The sequence below is a fragment of the Myotis nattereri genome (assembly GCF_964212035.1).
Source record: "Myotis nattereri genome assembly, chromosome: 6".
Taxonomy (NCBI): Eukaryota; Metazoa; Chordata; class Mammalia; order Chiroptera; family Vespertilionidae; genus Myotis; species Myotis nattereri.
Window position 1 is genome coordinate 37,664,079 of NC_138081.1, and position 26,759 is coordinate 37,690,837.

Below are 26,759 nucleotides of genomic sequence, written 5' to 3' on the forward strand. Positions count from 1 at the left end.
TGTGCAGGGGGCAGCTGATTGATGTTTCTCTCTCATCGATGTTTCTAACTCTCTATCTCTCTCCCTTCCTCTCTGTAAAAAATCAATAAAATATATTAAAAAAAAAAAAAGAGCTTGCAATGGTAGGTCTTTCAAATTCTATAGCGTTGCCAAAGTCATTTAAGCACAAAAGGGGTTTGGGCAACTGAGCATAGTAAGGATCCTGAAATCATGTTGAACAAAGTGAAAAAAAAAAAAAGGAATGCCAATACTTACCAGTAACAGATCTATAGCCCAGCATGTCTTTATGCTGAAGCCGTGGCTCTCACTCAGCCTTGGGTGCACATCGGAGTATCAGCAGCATATGCACACCTCATACCAGTTACATCAGCAACTCTGGGGCTGGCCCCCAGGCAAAGCAGTTGTTAAAGCTCCTCAGGTGATTCCAATGAGCAACCAAACTGGAGAACCTTTGCTCTAAGCCCCAAGCAACTGCCACCAGTGTAGGCGAGAAAGGGGGAGCGGGCCTCAGCACTGGTAATTCTTTGTAAAGTACTTGTTACAATAGAAAAAAATATTTTTGTAGAAAAGCTACATTTGTAAAGAGAGAGGTAAATGCTAAACATCTCGATTATTTATGACTTAAGATTCTATCATGGTGGAGTGATTTTTTGCTAATACTAAATTGACTTAGCAGCTACAGGCTTAGCTGACACCACACAAACTAAAACAATACTCAGAGAAATGGTTTTCCAAAGGAGAAGTAAAACTATCTCAAGCAAAGCAAAATATGGAGATTTTTTCTCCTTTTTCTTCTTTAAGTGGACCTTTAAACAGTTAAAATACAAGTTCTGTTCTCATATCAATTTGACAAAATACAATGCCTAATATAAAGTTAATGCAATACCAATGTAGTATTTGAGAGGCACTGGTAAAGGCAACATTTAAAGATTGTAAAAGGTCTAAGACACTTACCAGTTCTTCCATTTCCTGTTAGATGGCTACCATCTCCATCTTCATAAATAGGAATAACAGTAATTTTATATGGAGTATCAGATTGCAGGGGCTGCAGTATTACATTGTTCCTTCTGCCTGGGACGGTGGTCTATAGAGGAAGTTAAATTATAAGTTTATTATCAGCTAGAGGACTCTCAGATCAAAAGACAACATTGTTTTATAGATTCCCATAAACAGTACTGTTTTCTTCATATTTTCTTTTTGTTACCCAATAGCTCATGGCAAGGCAGATCGTCCACACTGCCTGTGTGTGGCATGGGAGAATGGCTTTAGAGTAAACACATCTGGGTTCAAATCCCAGATCAGCCATTCACCAGCTTTATGACTTAGCACCGCTGAAGGAAATTGTGAGGATAAAAAGCAATAATGTGTACAACACCTCCGTACACATTACTGAGTACTGCAGTGCTCAGAGGTTTGTTTTTCTCCTTCATCTCTCATTGGTACATGTTGCATTTCTGTGTACTCCTTCAACAAATGTGTACCAAGTACCCACTGTGAGCCAGGCATGGTACCGGCCACTGGAAATACATTGGTGAGGGTTTCTGCTCTCAAGAGTATCAGTATGGCTGATACTAATGATGTGAAAAAGATGAAAAAGAAGAAATTGAAAATACATTTAACTTCCTCCATCTCTCTCTCTCTCTCTCTCTCTCTCTCTCTCTCTCTCTCTCTCTCCCCCCCCCCTCTCCCCCTAAGCTTTGCTTCCATAAATAGTGTGAATCACTTATGCCAGTGATTCCCAGAGTAGAGTTCCTTGCTTGCAAATGGTAAATTGGGGAAAGAAATTACATTTTTACAGTTTTCAGAAACTGAAGGGAAATTGCTTAGTTGTACCTGGGAAGACGGAACAAACACTAAGGCATGGGCGCCTCTGCTTTGGCAAACCAAGTGTGGCAATCCGGCTCATCTCATTTTGATCAGAAACACTAAATGGCAATTACATGTGTTCCAGATTAATAAAAATGGGGTGGGACTTAAATTAAAGCTTAATATATCAAGTTCAAGTAGATGAAATACTTTATAACATAGGAATAATGGAAGGAGAATGATCAAATAGAATGTATGTAGCAAAATGGTTGCAAACCACAGACAAAACTGCTTTATAATCAGCACTTTGTGTAATTTTCCACTAAGCTATCACTGAATTTTAAAGCAAGTGCTGACTTTTCCATCCATAACAAATGGACATGCATAATAAGGGCTATGCTACCAGAAACTTGACTCTGGTTCTGGAGAGATAAAACATGACACTCAAAAAGTTTGAAGCTGATATTAGAGTATGTATATTCCAAAACAAAAGTGTACGGAAAATGTTAAATTTAGAGAAAAGGCAGATCAATTTGCCTGAATATTTAAGAAAGACCTTGTAAAGAAATTAGATTTAAAGAAAAGGTGAGACTGGAATAGTCACAGCATTTGACCATTAATTTAGTTAGCTCAGAATAATTGGTACCATGTTTCACCAGAATTAATTCCTATGGTATAGGTAGGTGGTTAGAAATATGCATTTCCTGAGATAAGACAGTTATTTTCCATCTATATTTAGAATAAAAATTGAGCCCAAAGACATAGATTCTCTGTAGTATGGAAGGCCATGCTGGGCACATTCAGGCGATCCCAATCTCATGTCAGAGAAAGTCACAGAGAATGTAACTGACACACAGAAGTCAAGGACTCAACTCTAACCCTAGCACCATCCTAAAGAAGAAAGCTGAAGCTCACACTCCAACCTGGTCAGATTACAAAATGCTCAAGTTAATGAGAGTCAGACTCACGTATTCATCAATTGGATCGCCGACGGTGGGAGAATAAATGATCCTGTATTGCTGAACTGGCCCGTCAGCATGATCCCAGGCCACAGAGAGGCTATTGGTTGTCTCCCCAAAGACTCTCAGATTTCTTGGTCCACTCCGAGGTACTAAACAAATAAAACACAATAGAGTTATGTGCCTGCCTGTGAGCATGACAGACATGGGGAGGAGAGGAGGGGGAGGAAAGAATTTTCCCCTGGCCAGATTAAGGAAGTGATTCTCAGGTGTTTCACCATTCACTAGGGTGTTCACTCCCTATGCTAAAACACACATCTTCTATGGTTTTAACATGAAAACATAAACCTAGAAAGCGCTGCATTTCAGAGCTACAGTTGCATGCTGAACATCCAGTGACATAAAACTAGGCTTGAGCCTAAATGCACAGACTGGGAAGGAAAGGGATGATTTTAACCGCTATAACCACTTCCTGTTAAGTGAAATATAGAGGCCAAGTCCTCATGTTTGCTAAGTACCACACACCTCACTCAGTCAGAGAAGCCCTACCAACTGAGTGACAAGGGAATGGGGTGAAGAAAGGATTTCTGCCTCACGAGTTCGGCCCTGAGCAGGGCTGGGGTTCCCCTCTCCATCCGAGTAGAGAGCCACCACATTCACGGAATAGGGTGTGTCCGGAATCAGCCGATCCAGGTGCACCGTACGGGTATTTCCTGGCACCACAATCTGGAGGGGAGGAAGTGCCAAATTCTGCCTGATGACAACCCATATGCTTATCAAGTATTGTATTAGTCAGCATAATAACTTTGATCATAAAAGGCTGAGCCCAGACACGTCAGAAGCCAACTACAGTGCTTCTTCATGAGATCTGCCCAACCCACACCATTAGATGCAATTTATCCTCAAAACTTTCCTCTCCACCCTAACCGGTTTGGCTCAGTGGATAGAGCATCAGCCTGCAGACTGAAGGGTCCCAGATTCAATTCTGGTCAAGGGCATGTTCCTTGGTTGCAGGCAAATCCCCAGTGGGGAGTGTGCAGGAGGCAGCTGATCGATGTTTCTCTCTCATTGATGTTTCTAACTCTCTATCCCTCTCCCCTCCTCTCTGTAAAAAATCAATAAAATATATATTTTTAAAAACTTTCCTCTCCAAAGTTAGTTCGCACTTGATTTCAGTAACTTCAAACATCTTGCATTTACGTTTATTGTAAAGATTATCAAATATAAATAATATCCAGGGCTGAGTGTAACCCAAAGAACATTCCTCCTGTTGTTAGACATTCATAAGAGATTTCTACGCTGGTGGGGGAGAAATTTTGTATTAAACTAGAGAGCAATTCTATACAATGGATAAGGACAACATTGTGTGAATATATCCTATCATACACAGAAACATGCAGGTCAATTATCTTACAAAACACATGTATTGTTCATCATTGTTTTTCATTATTGTTTCTTTTTATAAAGACTTATAGTAAAATTAGTTTATAAATTTACTTTTTCTTACGTGTTCTGATATTTTCCTTGTTCAAATTAGTAATTTCTGATTTCTAAATTATCAATCTACTTGCAAAACTACACAGTGCTATGAATTGAGGAGAGACTGAGCAATTTGTATGAGCCAGTAAAGAGATACTCTAAGTTTCATAAAACATTTGTACTTTACAACAAAAGCCCGTATTGACAAGGTTTAGCAATAATTTGCAATTTATTACTGGGGTTTTTAACTCATATTACTAATTTGCATTTTCCCCAAAATTTACTTTTGCTAACTAACTTTATAATGAACACACCTGCCTTTATTCATCAAAAGCAATCATTTAACCATTATACCCTGGCATGTTTGTGGTTTGCACTCTCATAGGCTACTCAACATGACACAGACATGAGCCTACATTCATCAGGAAATGAAGTTTCCCTGAGACTCAGTGCCACTCCAACAACTAGCCTATTGTCCTGGGCCAGCAGCCATGGCAGGAGGCGCAGTGGAATCTACAAAATTCACTGGCTGCGCTCTAAGAAGACAAAGTTACTTACAGATTCCGAGGGTCTGGTGCCATCCACAGGAGTGTACACAATGCGATACTGCTGCACAGGCCCAGGGGCAGGGTCCCAGCGCACGTCCAGGTTGTTGGGCGTGGGATTGTACACTTGGACATTTCTCGGCAATCCTCTCACCACTGAGGAAGGAAAAGCCAAGGCTTATTTCTTAAGTCTGTTTATACATGTGGAGTTTTTGTTATCACTTCTCCAGAACTTACACTCTGTAAAAGGGCAAAATACTATCCATAAACTCCTAATTATCTATACAAAAGCAGATTTAAACTCTCTCCAAATCCAAATCTGCCAATGTGAGCCAATTATGGCCTTTATCTATATGGAAGCAAAGTTGTTGCCAATACAAACAAGCTAATAATTGTAGTAATACTGGGCTGGCCATAAAGGGATAAGGAACGCAAAACTGGAAAAGAAGCTTCAGTTTTCCAACACAGGCAATGGAGAGGCAGAGAGGAGGAGTTTCATAGTGTTTCCAATTCTATGAATGTCTTCTATGATTAAAACTAAAGGCAAAAGGAGGGAGAAAGAAGATCATTTATCTGCCCCAATAGGGACTTAAAAAACATAAACTAGATCCACATATTAACCCCAAACTGTAATCAAGTCAATAGCATCATCTTTCTAGAATGCTAATCTTTTATCAAAAGAAGCCATCCATACTTGCTTCATTTCAGGTATCAGAAAGTATATTTTTAAAGTATATTCCTCAAAGAAATATTTATAAGTACTTTCAAAAACCTGTAAGCAATACTACAAAAAACAAACAAACAAACAGTAAATCACTATACACTGATTTTCAAGTTAATGGCAAAGGAAAGCACACATATTTTTAATGCCAAAAGGCACTTCTTCAGCAAACCAGAGAAATGTGCAATCAAGCAATGTCATGAACAGATTTCAATAATTCACACTATACAGCCAATTACAAAACATGGCTTTACACAGATTTATAAAGCACAGAGCAAAGTTCAATGATTTTTTTTTTTGTCAGTGGAAAAGAATGAACAAAGTGGCATGCTAATTATTGTATATACATTTATAAATCTTGAAATTATTATCTCAGATGACAGATGCCATTGTAAATTTTCTATTTCATATACTAAAATAGTAACAGTTGATGTTTGGGAGGTGAATTATGGGTAATTTTATGTCCTTATTTTATTATTCTGAATTTTCCAAATTTTTTCTAATGGGTCTATATGGCCTTTATAAAGAAAAGCAAAATTTATCATGAAAAGGCTAGATTTTTCTGCCTTTTTACTTACATGTCCTTGCAGTGTCTGAGGTGCGCCCTCCATCACCTTCAGTGTAAGAGGGAACTACTGTGATAGTGTACGGGGTATCTGGCTGCAGATTCCTAAGAATGGCATAATTGGTATTCCCAGGGATTGGTACCTAAAGATTGTAATAAAACATAAAGCACTTGATTTAAAAAAACTTGTAAAAAAAAATAATAGCTTCAAATAATAGAATACTCAAAATCCTAACTCATGACCAAGTCAAGAAGCAAGCTCTGTAATATTGGAATATAATGCCCTCCTATAAACTATTACATGAGGTTATGAAAGCTTCTGTAGCCCTGGCCAGTTTGGCTCAGTGGATAGAGCGTCGGTCTGTGGACTGAAAGGTCCTAGGTTCGATTCTTGCCAAAGGCACATGCCTGGGTTGCAGGCTCGATCCCCATTGCAGGGTAGGCAGGAGGCAGCCAATCAATGATTCTCTCTCATCATTGATGTTCCTATCTCTCTCTCCCTCTCCCTTCCTCTCTGAAATCAATAAAAATGTATTTAAAAAATTAAATTAAATTAAAAAAAGAAAGCTTCTGTAGACCCCTACACTCACCCTCAGCTCCCCCTTCTGGAATGATTGCTTCCCCCAGCCCCAACTCCCCACAATCTCCTTATCACTCAGGCACTAAGGCCCCATCCTACGCTGTCAAGTTCTATTAAATGAATGTAAACTTCATGGATGCTAAAACAAGTCTGTTAACTCCTTTAGCTCCACTCATTCAGTTACAGTTTAAACCCGCACATTTTTCACTATAGAAAGTAATTACCAGCTCCTCTGGGCCACCCCCTGTTGGTGCATAGAAGAGCTTGTACTGACGAGGATTTCCATCCGCGTGGTCCCAGCGAACATTCAAGGAACTGGTAGAGGGGTCATACACTCTCAGGTTCCGCACAGTGTTCAGAGGTTCTGGAATGCACAGAAATCACGTCACTGTATGACCCTAACAGCCACGCACACAGGAAACACAGGTTCAGTGGTATCTCCCAGGAGCCCTAGAACATAGCAGGCACCCCATAGTAGGCACCCCACCAATATCTGTTGAAGCAATGAATAAATGAAAGAATGTCTGCAATAACCTGGTACACATGTCTCATCTCACCACAAGATATTTTTTTTTAATCCTAGAAAATAGTAAGTGACTTTCTCTGCAAACAGAGAGTTAACTCCAAGCAAGGATATTAAATCAATATTATTTCTAATGCATTTCAGAGATTAGCAAAACTCTGTGTCACCTCAGTGTTTCCGGATAAAGATGTGATTTCGTTCCAATTGCGATTATTAAAGAAGCTACAGGAGTCTGAGTTCACTTACTGGTCTTGCCTGTTCCTGTCATGTGACCGCCTTCACCATCAGAATACAGGGAGGTCACAGTGATCTCGTAAGGAGTGTCAGGCTTCAGCTTCTGCAGGAGCACACTGTTCTGTCTTCCCCCTATTGTGGTCTTGAGTAAAACAGGAATACGTGTTAACCTTGTTCTCTCCATCTCACTAATCTGTTAGAAAAAGCTCTTTCTACAAGGGAGCTGTTCGAGACCCTTGCCAAGATCTGGAAACACATACAACAGTGAAGGTTTAGGTGATATCTTATGGTTTAGGATATATTTTATGGTTTCACTCTAAATATACACTACACACCTCAAACCACATAAAGGACCCTAAGCCTCACACAGGCAACTCAAAAAGATATTTCAACTTGCTCATCGCCAGCACTGAAAACTGCATCCAAAACACATTTCACAGGTCTCTCCCCACAAAGGCATTAATCATCAGTGAACTACAAAGGAACTTGGAGATCACAAGGACTTGCACACTATTAGAGGCTCAGCACCATTCAGTGTTATCTTTACCTTTTTTACAGATGTTTTTTATTTGCTTTAGAAACACATTAAAATGATTCAGCAAAAGATGTGAAGCTTTTGGTGTTTCCCCCGAAACAGGGCCACTCTCAGAGCGTTGGCTGTGTGAACTACGTGGCAGGCCCCTTTGCCAGGACACACTCAGGCAGCAGGTCCCAGTCATCTCCATGCAATATGATGCTTTTCTGACTTCCTTCAATCAGAGCTCGTGTTTTAATCATTGCTTAAGGCCATCTAGCTATCTTGTTGAAAGAAAATTTGTATGATTTGCTAGCAGTTTACCGAATTCAGATGTCTGTGCCACACTAATGAAAATCACACGAAGATGGCAGGCTGCCCGCCGTGAGTGCACATGTGGGTGGCTGGATGCGCTAGCACTGTCCAGATGTTTCCTATGTTGCACTCGTCCTTCCAAGTTCCTTCCAAGTTCACAGAGGAAACCTCAGTGAATCACTGTCATCGTCCTAACAGAAGCAAATTGAACTACAGTGGCTAATTTTAATAAATTTAATATTTGAAGTGATGAGAAGAAAGTGTTAATGTCATAGCAAGCCTTTGATACTTAGCAAATCTGGATGCATCCACTTAATAGAACTAGCCTATGACTAAGCAGAAGGGAGCCTGCCTACTTCTTCCATCCAACTCTGCAAGATAATTCTAGCATCAGTGATTTGTTACTTTCCTTAGTTCATGAACTATCATTGAAATGAGAAGATCCCTAATAATAACAAACTTTAAGGGATCATCAGCTAAGAGAAATGTTAAGGTCAAGTTCATCCTGCTATGCAGTTTTACCTAAATCTGGCCTGGCACAGACAAAGTAAGCTATGTTTCTGATATTAAAATATCAATCCATCAAATATATCTTACTTTTTATAAAAGCTATATGAATACAGTTGGTATTTAGTTTACTCAAATAGACATACTTTAATCCAAATGTATCAAACCCCCTAAGTCAAGTTCTATGGAAACCTCAAAAGACCAACTCAAAAGTCACAAAGGGGAGGTAAGGATTTCTGGTTCAGCTAAACACACTTACTACTATAGACTACCAGAGACCTTTCACCCCTGCCAGCATCTACCTCTGCAGACCCCTCTAAACTGGTAGGAGGTATGGCCCACTTGCTAGAGCTCAGCAAGTCAGATGATTAAGGGTTAATGACTCATCTGTCTCTCTCTAAAGCTACGTGAGGAAACATTATAGCGCCCCCCCCCCAAAGTCAACAAAATACTGGACCTCACTAAAAGCATCACCCATCTGTATAACAACCACGGTGCTTTGTGAGCTAGGATAACGTGTAGTTCTAGTCACACGGCTCATAAAAACAAAGCTGTAGAAAGTTCAGAGAGAGACGACTGAAATCAGCAAGGGGAATGGACAAGGACTCTGTTAGATAAGGGAAGACTAGGAAGAGAGGCCAAGTTTCTAGTCCTACCATTTTTCTTAGGAAAGTCCATTTATATAAATATAAAGATGACAAATAGTATGAATTAGATCTGGAAACACCAGATCTAAGAGTCATATTATGGCATGCAGAAACAAAAATGGAAGTTTAGGGAACTTTTAGCACTGGGTTAAGACAGAGCGATATGGATTGAAAAATCAAATAGAATCAAAAATCTAGATATCTTCATGAATAACACAACCTGAGTAGTTCTTAAGGGAAATGTGGATGCATTGAGGCACATGTATGATGCTGTGAGGCTACTGTGAAAAGCAGTTCTCGTCTCCCATAAGAATGCCCGCTGCGTCTCCATCATGGAGCGAATATTTCCATCTAATACAGCAAATCTTACATCTCTCAGAATAATAAGTGTGACTAACTAAATATTGTGGGTGAAAGGAGTTTGAAGAGGAAAGAGTAGAATTTGTCCAACTAAGAGTTTTTTATAAAACAAATTACCGTTTGTTCACTGCCTTCACCTATGGGAGGGCGGTAAGTGATTCTGTATTTCTGCACGCGGCCACTAGCAGGATCCCACTTAACGGTCAAGCTGTTAGAGGTCGCATTGTACACCTGAAGGTTTCGGGGACCACTTTTTGGAGCTGAAAAAAGTTGTTGAGAAACATAGTAAACACACAGAACAATGCATCCCCCTAAATTATGCATTGTTCCCTAGGAAATCAATAGAGCTGTAAAATCACTAGGTATAAAGCTAATTGGTCATTGAATCCTAACTAACTCCTTAGCAAAGGTTTTCTAGAAAGTCCTGTTTAAAATAGGTCCCGATCAATGCCTTGCAATTTAAAAGCAAAAAGCCTGTTTGCAATAGATTTAATGGTGCTTTTCCTTCCTTCTTTCCTTCTTTCCTTCCTCCCTTCCTTCCTTCCTTCCTTCATCATTTGGTCATTCATACAATTCAGCAAACTAAATTCTTACCTTGAGTTGGTGCGGGTTTCACACGCACTAAAAAAAGAAATTTTGAAAAATATTAGTAATATAGCTATAGCTCTTTCTAAAAACTTATTTTAAAATAACAATGTCTGAAAGCTGAACACCTACTTGTGCGCTCACTACCAGTCAACCCATCACTTTCTGACTCATCAGGATAGATGGCAGTCACAGAAACTTCGTAGAGAGTGTTTGGGTTCAGGTTTTCAAAAACCAAAGTATTCTCATCTCCATTTAAGATGGTCTTAGGGGAAGAGGAAGAAAAAACAAACCCATACAAATTAAGTCACCATATATATCATACACTCAGTGGCAGTTTGTTGACATTATTTAGCCAGATGTTCCTGCTTTGATTTCATGCCATGAGTTCAAATATCACTAGTAGGAAAGGATGCTTTTCCAGCAACATAGGTAATACCTATTTAAAACAAGATTTCCTATCATTAAATGGGGCACTTTTAAAAAAAGAGTTAGCACTACCTCCATCTTATCTGAGCTTCCAAAAGGTGCCCAGGTTACTCTGTAGAGAGAGACATCTGAAGCCGCATGATCCCAAGTTCCTCTGAAGCTCTCTGTGGTTACGTCCGTAATCTGTAGGTTTGTTGGGGCTGGCACCTTGTCTGTCATGAGAAAAGGCAGGACTAATTTTTTAATATGATCTACAAAATTTAATTTAATGAAATGAACCTGCCTTGTTTTATTTTAATGGACATGGAAAAACTGACTGAAAACATTGTTTAGAAGCGAGTATCTCCCCAATCCAGTTCATTTGAAAGAAAAATACAAAGAGAACTCTGAAAACTGGAAGCACTGTATAACGGGTGACTCATCATTTATTTTTACAGGTGATTATTTATATTCTATTAAAATGGGGATTTTTTTAAAAGGTAATATTTAGTCATACTCTCCTAATCAGTGGTTCCTAGTCATTTTGCATCTCAAACTTTTTGAGACTCTAATGAAAAGCATGGGCTCTCTCACACTGCAGGACACTTACGCAGAAAGTCCGGCGTATCATATGAGAGAGTGCATGAACCTTCATGGTCCATGAAATGCTATGATCGAAGTAATCCGTGCATAAGCTTTTCCTATAGTCACTAACCTCAAACACAAGGTGAAGCAGACGGTAACTGCCCCTATCCAAAGAGAGGAAACCCCTGCAGTGGTGATGACTGCTGCCATCCCAGGAAAACAGCCCTCCATGCATCAGGCACACTGGTGAGTGTGCAGCACAAGCAGTTTGGAATGTCTGCCACCAGCCCTGAACTTTCACTGTCAGTTATTTCTCTATCTCCTGGTAACCAAAGCCAACTACACAAAACCCAGAGCCACAAAATCTCTGTTTCTAATAATTACAATGAAAAGGCCCATTGACATAAAGAGAGTGGTGCCACTTTCACAAGCACATTTGCCATCAAAACATCTGTTAAGGATGCACTTTGGGGGTATCCCAGTTATTAGAAACTATTAAGGATTAAAAACATATATGGACAGTATTCGTTTAATATACTAAATTCCCTGCTTTCACTAACCTTTTTTCCTGATTTCCTTCTCTCTTTACTACACATGTTATGTTTATGCAAAGCTGTCAGTCTACACATATGCATCAATTTTTGTCCCCAGCCACTACCTTTACCAGATAAGAACTGATTTCAAGAAAAAAAACAAAATTACTAAGAGATGTCACGTGATACGAAAATAGCAGAGGATGCCCTAACTGGTTTGGCTCAGTGGATAGAGCGTCGGCCTGCAGACTGAAAGGTCCCAGGTTCGATTCCGGTCGGGGGCATGTACCTTGGTTGCGGGCACATCCCCAGTGGGGGGTGTGCAGGAGGCAGCTGATCGATGTTTCTCTCTCATCGATGTTTCTAACTCTCTATCCCTCTCCCTTCCTCTCTGTAAAAAATCAATAAAAATATATTTAAAAAAATAATAATAATAATAAAATTAAAATTAAAAAAAAAAGAAAATAGCAGAGGTGGATACTGCAGGCTGTGACATTGCACAAGGTGCTCTGATCATGTACAGACAGCTGGGCACTGAAGGAGAAACTTCTGAGACTCTTTTTGGTGATGGAGTTGCTGTACAGGAAGTAAAAGTTGCCGACCATAGCACTGATCCCACCACTAGGTTACTGGACAAGGCAAGTCATTTAAATTCTCTAGACCTCTGCTGTCCATTCTGAGAGCCACAAGTAGCTACTGAGTAGCTTGAAATGAGGCTAATCCAAATTGAGAAGTGCTGTATGTATAAAATTAATACATGATAAAAATGTGAAATAGCTCATTCATAATCATTATACTGATACATACTGAAATAATTTAACATTATTAAAAGTAATGTTATTTATTTATTTTGACCTTTTTAATGCGGCTACTAGAAAATTTGGAATTACATATGTGCCTCCCATTATATTTCATAGGAACACTGCTGGCTCTAGACTTCAATTTCCTTTTTTTTTCCTTAAACACATTTTTATTGAATTTAGAGAGGAAGGGAGAGGGAGAGAGAGAAACATCAATGATAGGAAAGAATCATTGAGCGGCTGCCCCCTGCACGCCCCACACTGGGATGGAGCCCACAACCTGGGCACATGCCCTGACCAGGAATCAAACTGTGACCTCCTGGCTCATAGGTTGACGTTCAACCACTGAGCCAAGCCGCCTCGGCTAGACCTCGATTTCTTAACTGCTGTTTAATTAGGAAATTATGGGCTGAGCACATGCCAGTCACTGAAGATACAAAGTTGATCAAAATAAATATGTCTCTACCTTCATTAGGAGGGAGCAAGGGGAAAGTGGAATCAATAAAACAGACCGACAGGCAATGATCATTCGATTAACTGCTATGGAAGTTCCACGAGAAGGAGAGAAACTAGGGTCCCTCGAAGAAGCAACAGAATGGAGCAGGGAAGGGGGGATGAGGCAGGGTGTTCCGTATCTCCCGACCTTCCCACCGTGGAAGTCTCCCCTTCCTCTGAAATCCAAATGCACACCATCCAAGTGCCATATAACTCTCCTTCCTTACATGATCCTATGTCCTGTTAATTAATTTTATCTCCACAACAAAATCATGAATTATTGAGGGCAAATATGCTTATATTTTGTTACCCCTCATGGCCCTTTACATACAGTAAGATGTCAAAAAATATTTGATAACTAGTGAAACTGTCCCAGACAAAATGTCCAACTTATATCAAGAATGTACTATCTCCCCTATCCCATCCCCAACTCCACACACACCAGTTAAGTATCTAGAAGATGAATTAGCAACAGTGGCTGAAGAATAACTAGGATAGAAATTATTTAAAAAATGGACATAAAGGTAGAAGAGGAGAAGAAAACAAATGAAAAACAATCCATGAATGCACACATTATGAAATACTGGCAAAAAAGAGCATTAAGAAATGAAATGGCCCAATAAAGCGTGATCACCACTCACGGGTTTTTTCTTGAGCAGCCACTGGGGGAGACTCCCCCTCATCATACACGGCAGAAACGCTGACTGTGTACAAGGTTTGTGAGGTGAGGTCTTTGAGAGGGATGTTGGTCTGTGATCTGTCCACCTCTACCTATAATAGAGCAGTGGAGCTATTTTTACAAAGGGTTGAGTTTGGACATCTCTCTGTTATTGACTGAAACTCTCAGTACAAGAGCATACGAATTGTGGTACCAAAAAAAGCAATGTTTTCAATTTGGGTGAGTCCAGAAACTGGAGACAGTTGCTGTGTTTCTGAAGTGGGAAAAAGAAGTATGTACTAGAGCCATATCTGACATGGTAAATGATGACTGCCTACGGATTCAAACAACTGAATCATTTTTCAAGGGTTTCACTTCGTATCACTGCCTGATTTCTTTTGGAAACGTTGTCCTGTGCATTATCTCATTTGCTATGCACAAGAACCCTGTGAGACCCACTGGTCATTGTACCTCTTTTGAAATTGAAACCCATATGAAATGCATGTGTGCACATGGATAAATTAGCTTTTATGAAACCCAAATGACAGCACAATCAGTAACTGGGTTCCCAGAGAAGCTATTTCTATATGCCAAAGATTTCAACATTAATGCCCCACCCTAAGTACACACATGTTTTAAACCCATTCACTGGAGAAGCCCCTCAATTTGCTCCCTCTTTGAGTCAGGTTGTCATGGAAACAGCTCTCCACCCCATATTTACTCAAAAACATTCACTGTCAAAAGGATACTCCTCTAACAACATATTCATCCTTTCTCTCTGTCCTTTTCAATTGTCCTATCTTCCTATTATTGGACAAACTCCCCAATATTCCCTTGCTAGCTTTTATTTTTAGAAACATTATTGACATTTTTTAGTAATTCATAGAATGCAGAGAACCGTATGAGGCAATTGGATGAAAATAAAATACCACCTAAATTATATAACTCTCTAAGGTGTGATGTTTTTGAGATTATTATGATATATATATATATATATATATATATAGTGATAAATGAAAGACAGTTCAATATATTATCTATATTCAAAAAGTGATTTATTAATATAACAATTTTTCAACACTATATTAATAAAATGACAATATTCAAAACATGCTATCAACTATATTGTTTAGGATCTTTTGTTAAACCTGCTAGGAAAACAAATGATTCCAATCCCATTCTAATCGCCATCCTACCTGTTTGACATCCTCCTCTGGTGTTCTGTAGCGCACAATGTATTTTCGGACTTTTCCAGGTGCAGGTTCCCAGGAGACATTTATGGTGCTGTGGGTCACGTCTCTGAGTTTCAGATCTCGAGGTTTAGGTAAAGGCACTGGAGGTGCATGAGAAATTAGGTCCAGATGTGATTCTCAAACAGGAAACTCTAAAGAATCTACATAAGCTTTCAAGAAGTTACTTGGAGAAAACTTAAAGGTGTTCAGCAAAATAACTAAAAAAAATGGTTAGGACGATAAAAGTACTATGATTCTACCAGGTAGAGCTGAATTATTCTTAAGAAGGATTTTTTAAAAAATAGAATAAATTGAAATGTTTATGACAACTCTACTTCTCATGTATATGTTAATGTCTTCTACTCTATTTAAATAAGATCTTATTTGCATAATGTATCATAATTCACCACAAGTTTATGGCTCATGTTTCTTTAGCAGTATTTAAAATGATTAAGGTAAAAAATAAAATCAAAAGGGTCAAGCTCCCATAAGAATGTAATAGAAAAACAACTTGTTATGAGAGTGAAAAATGAAGATGGGTCAAAAGCAAGCATTCAATAAGCTTATAAGAAAATCCACAGAAATCTAAATGGTTAAGAGAAAATGCAAATGATAAATTTTTACCAAGTCAAACAAAGCTTTACCTTAAAAAGAATGGGAGGAGGATCACTAATAATGAGGTTTTCTGTTGTTATGTCATATACATCTCACTCTTTCTAGCTGCTAATTTCCTTTGTCTCTTATTGAAACTCTATACATCTCTCTTCCTAAATCTCTCTCCCTCCACTTCCATTTCAGCACCTCCATCCTTTCAGTCTTTATTTCTCTGTGCGCCCCTCCCCCACACAGAACCAAAGTCCAGCCCAGATGCCAATCCATGGCCACATCTGTCTTTCAGCCCACTATGGTCTTCCTCCCCAGCTTTCCCAGAACACATGTCTTCATCCCTGGGTGGCTCCCAACTCTTTCCATCTGCCACTAGACACATTTCAATGAAAACACCAGCTCCAAACAGGATCTAACACATAAAAGGTGATTTTTTTTGTCCATGAATTTATATGGCCCCACCAAGCAGGGGCTCTTTCTCTTTTCTGCCCCGTCATGCTTTTGTCTCAGGCTCTTTTCCCCCTTTGAAGATTCCTTCCAACCTACTTTATTTCCCTAGAAACGTCATCTGAGGCTCAACAAATTTAAGCCAAGTCATTTATCCCAGCATGCCCACCTCAACAGGCATGAAACAAAACTCCCAGCTAGGTCAAGCAAAGGTCCTAAGTGCAATCATTGTCACTTTTCAAAAAAAACAATGGTAATAAAACAAACAGGAAACACGAAAAGGGATAATCAAGACAAGTGCAAGCCATGAAAGAATCGATGTGCTCTATCCTGCTTTGTAATTATTATTGATGCATCCCCTAGCACAGTGATTGAAGTATAACAGATGAGCGATATATTTTTTGATTGAGGTGATTGATTAATTCATATAATTGAAACTTATTCATATGTGCCATAGTTTCTACTTCAATAAAAATTTGGAACATCTTGATCTTAAATGGAATATCTTCCTCCAAATCACACTCACCCTACCTTCCATTCTCACAAACTGTATTTCATGGATCTACAACATCAATTGTAAGATGTAGCATTGTTTTATGTTTTATGCCATGATAAACATTTGGCTAAGAATAATTTTAAGACAACACTGATTATTAGGTACATCTCAAAATTGGGCATGTCAAAGGTGAAATAAAAACAAGTAAATCCTAGAATAAACTTAAGATGCTGCCATAAGTCTAGAATTGATCTTCATTCTCAAACTTGATTGCCATGAGTAATAATCCTATAACTTATACACAAATAATCAAATGGTGGTTAGCATCATTGGGTAAAAGAAAAAGCCTAATGAACATGATTGTTACAGCAAAAGGAAAGATGAAAAATTAGCAATGTCTTACAGGTGACTTCCCGAGCAGTGACCGGTTCACTAGTGAGGTCATGCAGGGCGGCCTGGACCGTGACCATGTACTCGGTGTTGGGAAAGAGGTCAGTGAGCTGCACATCATTCACTGCTGGCCCAACGCGCTTCTGCATAGGGACATGCCCAGGGGAAATCAGACATTCAAATCAAACATTTCCACTTAATGGGAACAACCAATTAAAGCCCATCGATTACAACACAACTTTGATTTTTAATTTTTCTGAACTGCATGTTCTTTTTTAGGCCAATGTTTTCTAAAAATGTATCACAGCCCACAAATCTATTTTCTATTTTTCTGTTTTGTGTGCAAAGGTATAAATGAGTTAGTTCATAAGTAACTGCAGTTAATAAGGACTCTAAAGCTGGGAAGTCTCAGGAAGGCCCAATGAAAAAGAAACAGTATCTCCCACCTCTTTGGGTTTTGTTGGTTCTGTGGCGTTGAGGGGTTCGTATGTCAAAGTGTAGCCAGTAGCCCCTCCCACTGGCTGCCACTGCACGTGCATGGTGGTAGGGCCAACATCATGAATATTCAGGCTGATTACAGGGACAGGCACTGTTGGAATGTAAAACAGACATCAGTCTAATTCCTGTCATTTTACTCATTTTTTAATTGTTTCCTACTTAGTTATTGGCATTTGTATATGGTAAATAAAGAATGGGTTGCTATGAGAAATCAATGAGAGTTAATATCATCCTTTCCGCTCCATCCAAAAACGCTAATCACATTGTTCATTGCGACCTCATACTCAGGACTGTGTGTTGCAACTATTTTGTAGGAGGAAGAAAGTTTAAATTTCAAATAGCATTCTATTGAGTCCACATGGAAGCCAAAATAGATACCAACTTCCTAAGATTTCAATCTCTTTTTCTGGAACATCTCCAATTTGACTATTTTCTTTCTTCAATCACAGAAGTTCATACATAAGTGACCAACATAGTATTTTATTTCATCTTTCTTAAAAAAAACTTTAGCCCTAACCGGTTTGGCTCAGTGGATAGAGCATCAGCCTGCAGACTGAAGGGTCCCAGGTTCGATTCCAGTCAAGGGCATGTTCCTTGGTTGCAGGCACATCCCCAGTGGGGAGTATGCAGGAGGCAGCTGAATCGATGTTTCTCTCTCATTGATGTTTCTAACTCTCTATCCCTCTCCCTTCCTCTCTGTAAAAAATCAATAAAATGTATTTTTTTAAAAAGAAAGTTTAACTGAGAGTGCCATACATTAATAACTGGAACTTTGGGGAGTTATGGGTTGTTGAAGTCAAGCCCATGAGGCAGAGTAAAAGGCTTACAGTTTCCTCTGCACTTAATACCCATATAGCTTAAAAAAAGATTGAGTTTAAAGTTTTAAAGAATTATCAAATTAATCCTGCCTACTATGAAATACATTATTTCCTATTCTTATGGTCTAATATGAAGGGAAATAAAAGAAAGAAAGACGTAAGGAATGGGACAATAATAGGTAGAGTCAGTTTCTGCCTTGGACAGTGATACCCACTCCCTTCTCTTACAAGTGGCCTCCCTTTCCTCTGGAGCCCAGACAAGAAAATGGAAGAAGGAAAGAATATTTTCATATGGCTTCATACACCCTACCAGAAATAGGAGTGAGAAACATCTCTCCTCAAAGTTCTACTCAAAGGTAAACCCATTAGAACTTCTCTAGTAAAGAAAGGCCAGAGGGCAAAGGACAGAAAAACAATGGGAAGAGCTCATTGCCAGCAGGCAGATCTGGCCAACAGAAGGAAAACAGATCATCTCTGTACAGCTCCTCTTCCTAATCTTAGTCCCACTCCCCACATGGTAGCTTTCCTTAAGAAGTGAATAACTCTATGAAAGGTACATTGCACTCTAAGTTATCACAGCTATGACTACCCATTCCACCAGTGGGCCCCATGATGGCAGGAGCATCCAATAAGAGCAGAAAACCACTGAGTATTTATTGAACACCTACAGCAAGAATGCACTCAATAAATATTTGTTGAATGGATATTGAATAAAGGAATGATTCAGAAGACTGAGAAAATTCCACATGGGCTGTCATTTCTTTATCTTAAAAAACAGAACAACAAATTTTTATTTTTAATCTGACTTACAGGTTTTTTCTGTGCCCTTCAGAGGCTCACTATATTCGTCTTCTACTACCGAATACACGTTCACAACATACTCAGTCTCAGGCTTCAGATCTTTCAGTACTGTGCTACTTTCCAGTCGGCTCACATAAAACTAGAGAGGAAATTTTAAACAATAACAACATATTATAATCACTTCCTTCTTTTCTACTATAAAGTAGTTAATTGCAATGAGCTTGGAAATTATATTTCAGTAAGACCATTGTCTTTTGTTCTTGCAAATTACCAGATTACAATCTTGGACAATTCATATAATTTATTCTCCCACCTGTTGTTTCCTTATTTGTAAAATGAGTGGGTGAAAGTAGATCATCTTTAATGTTCCCTTCCAACTCTATAATTCTAGTATAAATTCATGAACCAATCAAGCATCCTCTAATTAAATTTTAACTAAAAATCATATTGGTATCATTCAATTCTTAGAGACCTTAAGAATTTAAGCAAAGCTCTTTCCCTTTAATTAAACTTGAATGGAAGTGTTTGCTAGCAAAAAGTAGAAAGCACCATTGTTGACTCAGTTCTGCATTGCTCTACATCCTTCTTGCTCCTCATCCAACATTTTTCTCAGAGCCCTAATGAAGAGGACCCATTCTGAACATCAGGAAGAAGTGGACTATAGGTGTTGACTACTCACTTCTTGACGTTTCCCTCCAGAAACTGGGTAGTATTCCACCTTATATCTATCCACACTGTCAGAAGGAGGTGTCCAGCTAACTTTAAAAGAACGATGAGTCCGCTCTGAAATAACTAGGTTAGAAGGCGCTTCCAAGTCACCTACAAGTGGAAATAAAGTACATATATCTTTTTCAATATTATTACATCAAAGTGATAATATTTGAAATTAGATTGAAACATTATTAGTTTCCAAACTAAGCTTGTACACTCATCCTTTCACATACTAAGTGGCTACAGTAAGTCATTATAGAGGCCCATCACCCATAAGACATCTCTGAATGGTTGACCAGAGGGTTCTTGCGCTCAATTTCTCTCATTGAAACTTGATCCCATTCTTCCTTATGGCATCACCAGTTTCCCACTCACCTACTCTCAAAACCTCTGACTCATCCTTTGGATACTTTCTCTTCTCTCTAGCCTTGTAGTCAATTTATAATCTAGTAAACTTAATAATTTATAATCAATACAAATCTGAATTTATAATCAATAAAAAAGGATATGGGGCCTGACAATTGCATTGTCATTATCACTATTGGCACCACCCAAGTTCACTGCCCTCATTATCATTTTGATTATTTATATTCATGTCTTATTCTTTAACTATAGGTTGCGCTCTGTGAGAACAGAATTGATTTCTTATTCATGTTTAGTTCCCCTACAGGACCTAGTTCAGTGGTAAGAATAATTAACCACTTCCATACTCGAAAGAGAGAGAAATAATGACCAATTTTTGTTTAATTTGGTAAAAATCATACTGTCTGTAATTGTGCTCTCTGTGAATAGATAGATATAGGTGAAATGACTAACACAGAACAAGATCTGAAATAAACATCAATGAATATAGAAATATTAAGCTCCATAGGACCACTAGAAAGATATACAAATAAAAATTTAAAGAGAATTAATTCAGTGACTCCATGAGCATGGCAAATCATTCTCATATAAATTCTTTCTACTTTCTTTGTAAGCCAAAGCTGGAGAAAGCGTTTCCATTCTTAGTATCCTAACCTTTATTGTACTTGGGTCATAATCAAGCCTACAAAATTATCAAGCAATTTTACTGTCTGGGAAACTAGAATGAATGCAACTATTACATAGTTGACAAAAAAATAAAATAAAGGAAAATAGATAAAAGATGTTTTCATCCCTATTCAAAGTTCTCTCCAACTAAATAAAACTACAACTCTCTCAGCTAATCCAGAGCCAGAAGCCTACAAATTCTGGCTTCCTGGCTGGTCCATTTCTCCAGGGAAAAGGTCAGTCTGTTGTACAAAATCCAAAAAGAAAATCTGCAAAAGTTTGGAGCGAGAAACTCAAGAAGGAACAGTCAAATAAATGTATCCTTAGTTCCCAAGGCATGTGAAAAATTTTACCACATTGTTTGTAAAATTCATTCCAACTTTTCCAAAACCAGAACAAATTAATAAAAGTCCATCTTTACCATAACCTGCATTGCATTACAAGTACTTAAAAGAAACTTTTATCGTATAATGTCATTAATTTTCCAAAAACCTTCCATTTTGATGCTCACTGTGTTTTGTCCTGTGAGCTATAAAGAATAATCATTTTACTCTATCCTTTGTCAGTACAAATTCAGTTCCATAATTTTATTTCTAAATCTTAATTCCTTATCTTTTCTTTAAGACCTTTATAAACATCTCTAACCATTTGACACTGAGTAATTTAACTTCTCTAAGTCTCAGTTTCTTCACAGGTAAAGAAAGAGTCTATCATTTCTAAAAGTGTAAACTCTAAAATTGCAATGTCTCTGTATATTTAAGGGTTACAAGTGACAAAGTATCATATCTGATCATCTATAGTTGAGGCAAAGCAAATCATATATAAGATCCCTCTTTCATTCTTAGTGGAAAAAAAATTGTTACCAAATTTTAGAAAACAAAAGTCTGGGAATAACCATTTAATAGAAACTTAATAATTATAGAGCAAAGATGCTTTAGAAAAGAAAGCATCTCTCTTCCCCAATCACTTTCGTGTGTGTGCGCAGGCACATATACCTAAAAGTATCCTCAAATAAGCTAGAAGTCATTTCTAGTTTGATGACATCTGACTCAAATCAGGGACTAAACCAGTGATTCTCAGGGGTAATGTTCTCCTCAGCAGACATTTAGCGATATTTTTAGTTTTCACAAATCAGGGGATGCTACTGGCTTCCAGTGAGCAGGGCACAGGAATGCTACTAAACATCTCACAATGCACAAAAAAGTCCCCTCCCCCCCATCCAAAATAGGAATTATCTGGCCCAAAATATTACAGTGCTGAGGATGGAAACCCCGGGCTACCCTTACCTGGGCCCTTGACACTGTTACACAAGTTGTTGGTGAGGTCGTCCACGATCCTGGAGAGCGACTCAAAATCTGCCACATTGTATACGTGGATCTCATCGGGATCCGTTCCGATCATCCTCAACTCAAGCTCATCCGCATTTTTGATACCTCAAAATGAAACGGATAGATACTAATTAAAAGAAAAAATTCATGGAGTGAAATAAAAATTTTACAGGCTACCCTTACACAGTCAAGGTTAACTAGAACATATGTATCATTTTCCTCAACAATGAAAGGATTACCTACCTAGAGTTATAAAATAGAAACAAATAAAAAATAATATAAACTGAAGGCCACTATGAATTAACTACTTCTCAATGCTTCCAGCATTAATTTTTCACCAAAAAGTGTCTCTTCAAATATATTTTCTGAAAAGTAAAGTAATGGATATCAAAAATAAACATGGTGCCATGGAAAACCAAACAGGACTTTTCTGAAATCCTATTAAGAGTACATTTATCCTCTTGAGCCATTACGTTCTTCCAAGAAGACATGTAACGTTGTCTCATTACAAGGAGAAACGAATCAACTCACTGGCACGTCATTTTGGTAAATTACGTGATAGGGAAAATGTGTTTGTTTTTTCACACTTCAGAAAGTATTTTTAACTGCAAAAATACCCTCAGCTTCTGTGACGCCGAGAGCATTGCTAGCCTCCCCGGCGCTTACCAACAGCAAACAGCTCTACGCCTTCATCCCTGAGCTTCTTGGCAGGGGCCTCAACATCATCTTGGGACTTGCCATCGGTGATAAGAATACCAATCTTTCTAGCTCTCGGCCTCATTCCAGCTTGGGTCCTGAAGCTCTGTTGGCGAATGAAATTCAAAGCCATGCCTAGTGGGATTTTTAAAAGAAAATCAATCACGTCATTATTTAGCCACAGCGTTGACCAAAAACAAAAGCTACACCTCAACAGAGCCAGCCTCACCCACCTGTGAGCGTATTGCCTCCTTTGTACGGTAAGTTTGCCACCGCTTGCAACAAACTCTTCTTGTCTTTGTGAGTGTTTAACTGCCATTCTGTTCTGGGGTCCCCACTGTACTGAGCGAGGCCTGGAATAACACCATTGGCGTTAGCATATATCAAAGAGCATAATGAAAATGTCTAAATGGCTTCAATGTCGTCAGACCTACCAATCTGTACTCTTTTGGGGCCAATCTCAAAGACCTCCACAATGCGAGAAATGAAACTCCTCACAGTTCTAAAATTTGCCCGGCCGATGCTCCACGATCCGTCCACCAGCAGCATAAGGTCTGCTTCGGCTCTGGTGAGACACTCCATCCCTGACACGGCAACGGTGAGACAGGACAGAGTAAGGAGCACATTCTCAGCGGGCTACTTCCCAGCCACGCCTCTGCCGCCCCCCACCTCCCCCCGAGATGCTCAATGCTGCCTAACTGTTTCAGTTTTGTAGCTTTGGAATTTGAGACTCTGAAAATACGTCCATGTGATTTATTAACCTCAAAAACAGTCATGAGAGTCATCAATTCCTCCTATGCTTATTTCAGTGGCAAATTTTCCTTCATCTGTGACTATATTTCCTGGCCACAGTTGTAGGCCCTGGAGACAAATTAAATTATCATTATAAATTTGAATGAGCTCCCAAACTCAAGAGCTGAAATAAATGTGAATGTATAGTCATCTAACTCTAAGGTGTTAATAATTTTAATACAAATGTAATGTGATCTGAAGATCAGATTTGCATTTTTCTATAATATTCAGTGTCCATTAGCAGACAAGTATGAGATGAACTGATAAAATGTGTTAGCTAGAAAAGGTTTTAATGAGCCAAGAAATCTATTAAACTAATTAAGCTCCCACATAACTACTGCATATATTATGAAGGAATAGGAACATTACTAAAAATTAGAACTTTTTAAAGTAAAGATCATTATTTTAAAACCTGGTAGCTATTACATTATATAGTTATTAACTGCTCAATTCTCTGCTATATATGACAACCAAGTAGATACAGATAGTAAAGTCTGCACATTTAAAAAATCAAGAGAGAAGAGAGACAATTTAGAAAAAGTAGGCAAACAAATATACAAATTGAGAGCTGTAGAGATAATAGGCACAAACATTGATACAAAGCTAGGGTGCTTTGGAAAGAGAGAATAATCCCAACATCCTCAGTGCACAAGCTACAAAATAAAAATACAAGTCAGTTAATATCATCATAGGAGAAACAATAGAACATTCCAGCAAAACAGCTTGATCTGACATTTTATGTTGTCCACATCCATATTTTCAAATGCTCTCTTTTCCAGGAGCTTACATTACCAGCTATGAACTTTCCCACCTCTTGTGATGCTAGCCTCTGATCTTTCCATTACAAAAAGAAGTCATGGGGGGAAATTGCACAATGCTCATCATACTGCAAAGCTGCCATCGTGTATTATACACTAAGTCAGGATTGTGGATTCCCAAATGCCATTCCAGGCACCTAAGCCTTTGCAAGCCTGCTCCTGGACGGCCCAGATCTACTCTTTACTTAGCAAATGATGGAAAATATTTAGAAGTCAATTCTACCCACCACTTGCACCTCTAAGAATGTTCGAAACTAGCTCATGTACCCGAAAGCTGTAATCGTGGCAAGCGCAAAAATGTCTAAAGGGTTTATGTTACCATTTTGCTTCCCAAGTGGTGGTTCCCACCTATTTATGTAACCCAACTTTGCTGGCTCAGCCCAAATGAATCATTTCTGCCATTACTTTAACAAAATCAAATTGCCTTTTAGTCGTTAAAAAGAGAGAAAAATGTACATTATCTAACTATCGTAAAACTCATCTTTAAATAAAATAGTCCTAGGTAATGAATGCAATGCTGACAAGAAAAGCCTTAACACTATCATGTAAAAAAGTATGCTTAACTGGATTCTTTAGGAAATTTTTAAGTCTGAAAATCATTTAGATAAATTTTAGTGTAACATTTTTATAGCCACTTTTCATTGTATGATTAACCTAATGATGACTATTTGAAATAGTTTGACGATATTGAGGTTTCTTAGGGAAATGTCACTCAATTTCTTACCAGAGGATAAATATGGAATTACAGTTGTGTCAGAGAGGGTTGTCATTTCTTGTCCAACAAGTGGTGAACTTTCTCCTCCATCGAACATTCCAAAAACATTTACCTTGTAGGTGGTACCTGCCCTGAAATGTGAAAACATATAGTCTGTATGTATAATTGTCCCAAGTGGTAGCATTTTTTGCTTTGTTAGAGATATCAATCTTTATTTATAAACTTTCACTACTCAAAGTAAGTTATCATGCATAGCTTTTCAAGAGAAGAAAAATAATTTCCATCACATTCTGGTTCAAGCTTACAGTGTGAGGTATCAAGGGAAGCTAGCTTAGAGACCAGTAGGGCTGCACAGCACCAGCTTCCGTCCTGCCTTTCTCCCAGGTGTAGAATCTCCACATGCCACTGAGCCTGTCAAGGAAGGATCTACAGCCTACTGCTTCTAAGCAATGAGCTTTAAGAAAATAACTTAAATGTTGTACCTTGCAAGGTAACATAAAGCACCCAGCGCAATGCCTGGCACATAGTGGGCTCAGTAAATTTCATCCTCCCTACTCTTTATCAAGTAAATAGCAAGCTTTTATGTAGACTTCAATGTCTTGAAGGGCTGAAACAAACAAACTTTAAAAAAGGCACGGCACAGTGGTTCATTCTTCCTGCTTTAATGAATGTAGGGTGCTGTTCAAACTCAAACTTCCTTGTTTTCCACTGCACAGCCTGGAGCGAGACTTTTCATCAGCTCACCCTTCCCCGATCTTGCCAGCTGGCACCACGGGCAAGTCCTGCCTTCTCTCTCCATGGCCCACCCCAGCAGAGGATTCACCCTCAGAAGCTCCGTGTGAGTCACCTGGGCCTTTCCAGAAGGCGCAGGAACCCCCACACTGCCACAGGGCTTCCTAGGGAAGGGCTGCTTTTAGTAAAATTGTGTAATAGGAATGCTAATTTTTTTTAAAACAGGAGGTTATTGAAAAAATGCCATCCCTGATCACTTAATACAAAAATCATTAAAACATAACCAAAAAAAAACCAAAAAACCTGCTCAGGCCTAAATTCTGTTGCTAGCCTCTGAATCCGACCTCATCTTCACCAGCACCAAGAATAAGAAAGCAACTTCAGTTGCTGGCAAACTCTGCTGTGCAAGGCCTGCTAATTTACATACGTTATTCAATCTTTTAACACAAACCAAATACAGTTCATTCCTACCTAAGTTCCTCCAAAACAACTGTGTTGTCGTAAGGTCCAACCACTAACTCTCCCAGGGTCCTCTCCTCCCCTGTCGGGTGGAACGTGACTTTGTAACCCTTCACTTCCCCGGGGGCATGCTCCCAAGTCACTCGGAAGCTGGACATGGTTGAGTCGGATGTTTTGAGGTTTCTGGGTGACTTAAATCGAGAAGCTGTAAAGACAAGATTTTAAAATATTATTCATAAGACTAGGCTTTGGGGTTTTTAATTAGTCCCTACAATAATAAATCGAATTGGAAATGTCTAAGTGACATACATGAGAATCGTCACAAACATAACACTTCAAAATGTATATTTACAGGAACATTAAGGCTGACAT

At 38.7% G+C, this 26,759-nt stretch overlaps 1 protein-coding gene across 1 annotated transcript in view; it reads right to left on the minus strand.

Annotated features, from left to right (window-relative positions):
* The window catches only part of COL12A1 (collagen type XII alpha 1 chain), a 111,783-nt gene that overhangs the window by 43,268 nt on the left and 41,756 nt on the right, over nt 1-26,759 (minus strand). Inside the window, exons 16-38 of the mRNA XM_081094710.1 lie at nt 26,400-26,592; nt 25,206-25,327; nt 23,306-23,455; nt 23,105-23,224; nt 22,842-23,006; nt 22,134-22,280; nt 19,787-19,926; nt 19,117-19,246; nt 17,437-17,579; nt 17,004-17,133; nt 15,016-15,152; nt 13,803-13,932; nt 10,842-10,981; nt 10,473-10,605; nt 10,350-10,376; nt 9,873-10,015; nt 7,425-7,554; nt 6,880-7,019; nt 6,089-6,218; nt 4,803-4,945; nt 3,362-3,491; nt 2,775-2,917; nt 955-1,084 (exon numbers count right to left, since the gene is read on the minus strand). Of these exons, the coding sequence (XP_080950836.1) occupies nt 955-1,084; nt 2,775-2,917; nt 3,362-3,491; nt 4,803-4,945; nt 6,089-6,218; nt 6,880-7,019; nt 7,425-7,554; nt 9,873-10,015; nt 10,350-10,376; nt 10,473-10,605; nt 10,842-10,981; nt 13,803-13,932; nt 15,016-15,152; nt 17,004-17,133; nt 17,437-17,579; nt 19,117-19,246; nt 19,787-19,926; nt 22,134-22,280; nt 22,842-23,006; nt 23,105-23,224; nt 23,306-23,455; nt 25,206-25,327; nt 26,400-26,592 (3,096 nt within the window). The remainder of the gene's footprint in view (nt 1-954; nt 1,085-2,774; nt 2,918-3,361; nt 3,492-4,802; nt 4,946-6,088; nt 6,219-6,879; nt 7,020-7,424; nt 7,555-9,872; nt 10,016-10,349; nt 10,377-10,472; nt 10,606-10,841; nt 10,982-13,802; nt 13,933-15,015; nt 15,153-17,003; nt 17,134-17,436; nt 17,580-19,116; nt 19,247-19,786; nt 19,927-22,133; nt 22,281-22,841; nt 23,007-23,104; nt 23,225-23,305; nt 23,456-25,205; nt 25,328-26,399; nt 26,593-26,759) is intronic.